At 48.8% G+C, this 5,951-nt stretch overlaps 1 protein-coding gene across 1 annotated transcript; it reads right to left on the bottom strand.

The window, feature by feature from the left end:
- Positions 1-733: 733 nt before the first annotated feature.
- iba57 (iron-sulfur cluster assembly factor IBA57) lies at positions 734-5,310 on the bottom strand. Its single transcript, XM_007908255.2, has 3 exons — positions 4,961-5,310; positions 3,694-4,040; positions 734-1,558 (listed from the first exon to the last, which is right to left on the bottom strand). The coding sequence occupies exons 1-3, from the start codon at positions 5,308-5,310 to the stop codon at positions 1,152-1,154; spliced, it is 1,104 nt and encodes a 367-aa protein (XP_007906446.2). The 3' UTR covers positions 734-1,151.
- Between the last annotated feature and the right edge of the window lie 641 nt (positions 5,311-5,951).

Genomic DNA, 5,951 nt, shown 5'->3' on the forward strand with positions numbered 1-5,951 from the left:
CCTCCTACCTGCGGCAGAATGGATCGATTTCAAGCTGCGTAAATAAAATGTTTACAGGGCATAGCACCCCTCACGAAGGGCAGCGTCTCAGAGCACTTTAGTAATAATAATAATCCTCGCATTTGATACAGCGCTTTTCACGTCGGGAGGACGTCCCAAAGCGCTTCACAGAACACACTATAAAGTGAATTGACTGTATATTTGTGGGCGAACGCGGCGGCCAATGGCGCACAGCAATGTCCCACAAACAGTCGTAGATTGAAAATGACCAATTTATTATTGTTTTTGGTTTTGGAGGGATTATTATTAGGCTCTGTGTGGAGTAAGGAAACTTGCCCAAGGTTTCGCCCTTTGCCTGGAATTGAACGCAGGTCTCTCGCTCGCAAAACGAGTGCTCTAACCACTGAGCTACAGTACTCCAATTAGTAATTAGGAACCCGGCGATCTGGCGGATCGTAAATGCTTTGAGACGTTTCAATTACACGATAAAGGGCTATATAAAATGCAAGGATTATACAGTGCAGGATTCAGGAAGAGTAAAGTCAGGACAGGAAAAAGACATAGGAGGAAACAAAGGGCACAGCTACTGTGCTATTAGCAGAGAAATGCTGAAGGTGTGATGGATAGAATAAGGTGAGTCAAGAGAAAGTACAACAATAGTAAGCGAGAAATTCCAATGCAACACTGTGTGTAAAAAAAAAATGCTGGAAATGTGAAATAAAAACAACAAAAACCCTGGAAATCTCATCCTTTATTTTACTTCCAAAATAAACTGCTGCCCCGCTGGAATAAAAGAAATCCAGTTTTGAACAGTGAGCTGTAGTTTCCCTGCGGTGGTTGAAAGTCTGTTGACGTTCAGTGTTGGCTTCTAATAATAATAATAATAATCCTTGCATTTGATATAGTGCTTTTCGCGTCTTCCTGACGTCTCAAAAGCGCTTCACAGAATACGCATGAAGAATGGCAACTTGGGCAAATCTGTGGAATTGTTCGGGCAGGAATCAGTGTCTTCAGGGAGGAGAGGAAGAAAAGTGGCCAAAAGTAAAAGCTTACGCGCAACTTAAATGAATCAAAGGTAAATATCCCAATTGTACCAATTCATCTGGTTACTTATGAGCTTGCAGCAACGCACCAATAAAATATTTTAATGTTCATTTATTCCTCTTGTTCGCTTCATCATTCGGCCACCAGCCTGGCACAAGCGCACTCAAGGACACACGCTTGCCATCGGTTGTTGCCATCTGAAGTGGCTCGCTGGCTTGGGCCAGCCGGATCAGGGCTAAACCGACATCACCCTCACTGTTCTTGTAGCTCCCCGCAGGCTTCCCGGCTTCGGACACGATCGCCGCCTTGTCTGGGATGCTGCCAGGAGGCGGAGCGCTCTTAAGCTTGATCGGCATCAGCCTCTTCCGTATGACCCCGGTGTGCTGAGTCCGAGCGGTCAGCTCCTGCCCGATGTAGCAGCCTTTGCTGAAACTGATCCCATTCATGTAAACGAGATTGGACTCCAGAGGCAGTGCTACACCTGGTACAATGTCCTTTACACCTTCAGGAATTCCTTAATAAAATAAAATAAAAAAATTCCAGACATCATTCCAGACGATGGCCTATATTCTGTGGCTTTGAGATACAAAAGCATTACACATAATTATGATAATATAATAAACCCTTGCAATTTGGTATTAAACAGAAATTCCACCCTGGTCCAAATTATGTGGAGACCTATAGCGTACTCGCCTCACAAACAAGAGGACTAGGGTTCGCTTCCTAGACAGAGGGAAACGTTAGACAAGTTTACTTACTCCACTGTTTACCAGTAAGTAGGAACCCGGTTATTAGTCGATTGCAGATCAACAACACCTTGGATTCATATAGCGCCCTTCAAGGGGGGTAGTGTTTCGGGGTAATAATCCCCTTTTAAAAAAAATTGGGCACAATCGGTTGCTGCGTTTCTCCCACAAAATAGTCACTTAACAGTATATTTTGTGGGCAAAATTGATGTTTTACTATAAATACACTGTCACTGCAATTTACCTGCAAAGAGATGCATAAAAATTTAGGACTTGCATTAAGCTTGAACTGCCTTAGTGCTGACTGAAAAGGACATTTCTGGCAGATGTTTAGCTGTGTTCTCCTGAATAGTTAATGACTGCAAGTTCAAAAAATTAAGAAACACTGATAGAATGGAGTGAAATTTATCATGTAACTTCCTTGTGCATTATTGTCACTAGAGAGCTTTTTATTTATTCACTATTAATGATTATTATTATTAATCATTCAGACAGAACTGAATTCAAGTTATATGTTGTTCTCCTTGTTGTTCATATTATTAATTTTTATTGGTGCACGAAACAACACTGTTTAATTAAAGCTGTGCAAATCTCTGTGCCAAGGTCAAACACCACTGTGTTGTTATATCTGGGGGGAGGAGGGTTAAAAATTATTGAAATTAATTAGACCCTAGAGGAAGTACAGTATTGCTAGTTTGTACAGATTAATTGCTGCAGTTTTCATATGATAATAATCCTTACACTTGGTATAGCCCCCTTTTCACCAGTTCCGGCCTCCTGCATGTCCCTCGCACCCTCCGCTCCACCATTGGAGGTCGTGCATTCAGCCCCAAAACTCTGCAACACTCTCCCTCAATCCCTCCGCCTCGTACCCTCTCTCAAATCCCACCTGAAACCCTTCCTTTTTGACCGTGCTTACAGTCACCTCCCCACCCCGGCTCGGAGTCAGGCTCCGCCACTGTTAAGCGCTCTGAGACGCCACCCTGCGTGGTGGGCGCTGTTTAAGTGCAAGTTGTCGTTGATTCATGTTACGAGTTATACTGTAAAGAGCGTTTTGTAGGCTAATGCAGCAGCCAATTTGCGCACAGGAACACCCCACGAACAGCCACAAAGCGATTGACCAATTTTATTCTGGGGAATTGTTGGCCTGGATACCAGGGGAACCCTCGTTCTCTTTTCGAATCGCGCCGTGGGATCTTTAACCCGCAGCTGCTCAGATGGGACAGGGCCTCGGTTTAACATCTCACCCGAAAGACGGAACTTCCAATAATGCAGCACAACCCCAACACTGCATTTCAATGTTAGTATAGACTATATGAGTTCCAAGTCCCGATATGGGGCTTGAACCTATAGCTTCTGACTCAGAGGCGAGAGCACTACCAACTGAGCCAGGGTTAGAGGCAATCCAATCATCTCAGTCATGTTTTGACAACAACTAGACACACCAGGGGTTAATGTTGCCAGACAATTTTCAAAATGTGGAAAAAATATCCAAACTTAGACCGGATGGACTAGAAGCCTGATTCTGTGTACATTTCATAAAAATATAAACCTTCAGCACAAAGGGTCAGTCCAGACTACTGTAATGTAATAAACATTTGATATACAATACAAATTTATATAGCACCTTTAACGTCGAGAGGCCAACTCAAAACTCTTCACAGGATATTCTTTGAATAGAACGAATGACTGTATTTTGTGGGCGATCTCAGCAGCCAATTTGCACACAATGTCCCACATACAGCCATGAAATAAATGAACCAATTTTATCTGGGGGGATTGTTGGTCAGGTCACCGGGTGACTCTGCCTTGTTCATACACTGAAACAGTGATTCCCAAAAGCCACACTTGAACAACAACACTGTTTCGTTTTTACTGCTTGAAAGTAACGGCTACTCCTTACCTATTTTATACCTATGTCTGTGGTAGTCCTGGATATCTCCTTGCTGACTTTCCGGCACAATATCCAATGGATTTTCAAGTTTGTCCAGCACCAGTCGCCACCCCATAGCTTCAGTGCGGGGATCAGGCGTACAGGTGACCACCTTCCTTGGGTCCACTTCCAAGGCACCACCAGCTTCCTTTGACTGTTTGGAGGGGAGTACTGACCACAGCGACAGGTGTGGACAGGGGGCCAAGTCCACTTTCCTTCGTATTTTATAAACCTTTAAATGCTTCTGAAGAGCCTCGAGCATTGCAACGTCGCATTCCAAGAGGACAGCTGGCTCTTCGTCTTGGTTTTTGTGCAACCTAGCGTGCGGAGGAACAGAGCATCAGGTTTCTAAGAACCGATCAGAGTGGATTTGCCGCCAGGACATGGGTATCAAACCTGCATAAACATACGATTCTCTTCAGCGCACGTACACCCGATTCACAAGTTGCAAAATTCCACAAAGGCATTCCTTTTTTTTAAAAAAATAATATTTGGGAACGTAGGTTAGGGCCGCCCAACTGCCGAGGGCTTTGGGCTCGCAAAGGAATCTGAATGGGAGTTGATTGGTGCTATTGAGGTCAATTTTACACCCAATTGATATTTTTTCACTGTATTGATTAAAAACTAAACATGGAGAAATAATACATACACAGACCCCCTCAGGACACACACACACTCACAGGCACCCCAGGGGACACACACACACACACACACACACAGAGACACCCCAGGACACACACACAGGCACCCAAGGGGACACACACACAGACAGACACCCCAGGGGACACAGACACCCCAGGGGACACACAGACACCCCAGGGACACACAGACACCCAGGACACAGACACCCCAGGGGACACACACACACACACAGACACCCCAGGGGGCACACACACAGACACCCCAGGGGACACACAGACACCCCAGGGGACACACACACAGACACCCCAGGGGACACACACACAGACACCCCAGGGGACACACACACACACAGACACCCCAGGGGACACACAGACACCCCAGGGGACACACACACAGACACCCCAGGGGACACACAGACACCCCAGGGGGCACACACACAGACACCCCAGGGGACACACACACACACAGACACCCCAGGGGACACACACACAGACACCCCAGGGGACACACAGACACCCCAGGGGACACAGACACCCCAGGGGACACACACACACACAGACACCCCAGGGACACACACACAGACACACACACACACCTGTACATGATGGAGTCGAACACGCTCCTCCCCTGCACGTTCAGCAGGTGACAGTAAAGAGCCGCGGCGGTGCCGCCGCTCAGCAGCAGCTCCACGTCGTTGGTCACCAGGCCCTGCAGGAAGCTGGCGGTGTCGCGGCCCCCGAGGCCCAGCAGCGCGCGGTGGGCCAGAGCGTAGCAGCGATAGCGGGGGGACGCGGCCTCGGGCTCCGGCCCCGCGGCGGCGGCGGCGGCGGCGGCGGAAGAGCGGCGGGCGGGTGAAGGCGGCGGCGGCGGCGGCATCAGCAGCAGTAGCAGCCGCCGCCGGTGCGCCGCCAACCCCGGGCCGCGCCTCAGCTGCAGCGGCAACATTCCCTTCTCTCCTCTGCGCCCGTTTTTTTTTCCCCTTCAGTTAAAACTTTTCCTCACAGGAGCCGCCGCCATCATCTTCTTCTTCAGCCAAACTCCCGCCAACAAACAAGGAGCCGCCGAGTCGGGGGGGAAAGATGGCCCCGCGGCTCTCCGCTCGCTCGCGCTCTCTGTGACGGTGACAGCGCCACCTGTTGGTTGGAGGTCCGCGGGTAACACGCCCCTCCGCCTGCAGCGCCACCCGTTGGTTGGAGGTCCGCGGGTAACACGCCCCTCCGCTGCAGCGCCACCTGTTGGTGTAACGAGCTCCTCGGTCACAGCGCCGCCTGTTGGTGCAGGTCCGTGTGTGCAATAATACAACTGCACCCAATTACAACAATAATAATAATAATAATAATAATCATTACAATAATAACTCTGGCATTTGACACAGCGCCTGATCGGGGCTTCAACACGTCTCAAAGCGCTTCACGGGATACGCCGTAAAGCGAATTGGCCGTGTGTTTTGCGGGCGCAACGCGGCAGCCGATCGCGCGCAGCAGCGTGTCCCCCCCCTCCCCCCCTCCCCCCCCTCCCCCTCCGCGGACAGCCGCGGGTTGAGTGACCCGATCGTTAAAATATTTTTTTCATCATAGTTTTTAGAT

Source organism: Callorhinchus milii, unplaced genomic scaffold (assembly GCF_018977255.1).
Source record: "Callorhinchus milii isolate IMCB2004 unplaced genomic scaffold, IMCB_Cmil_1.0 Scaffold2, whole genome shotgun sequence".
Classification (NCBI taxonomy): domain Eukaryota; kingdom Metazoa; phylum Chordata; class Chondrichthyes; order Chimaeriformes; family Callorhinchidae; genus Callorhinchus; species Callorhinchus milii.

Excerpts from the sequence above, each read along its gene's own strand:
- iba57 (XM_007908255.2), bottom strand. The coding sequence starts at position 5,310 with ATGTTGCCGCTGCAGCTGAGGCGCGGCCCGGGGTTGGCGGCGCACCGG. Across the intron at positions 4,041-4,960 it reads TTCGACTCCATCATGTACAG|GTTGCACAAAAACCAAGACG; the intron begins GTGTGTGTGTGT and ends TCCGCACGCTAG. Across the intron at positions 1,559-3,693 it reads CAGACATAGGTATAAAATAG|GAATTCCTGAAGGTGTAAAG; the intron begins GTAAGGAGTAGC and ends TATTTTATTAAG.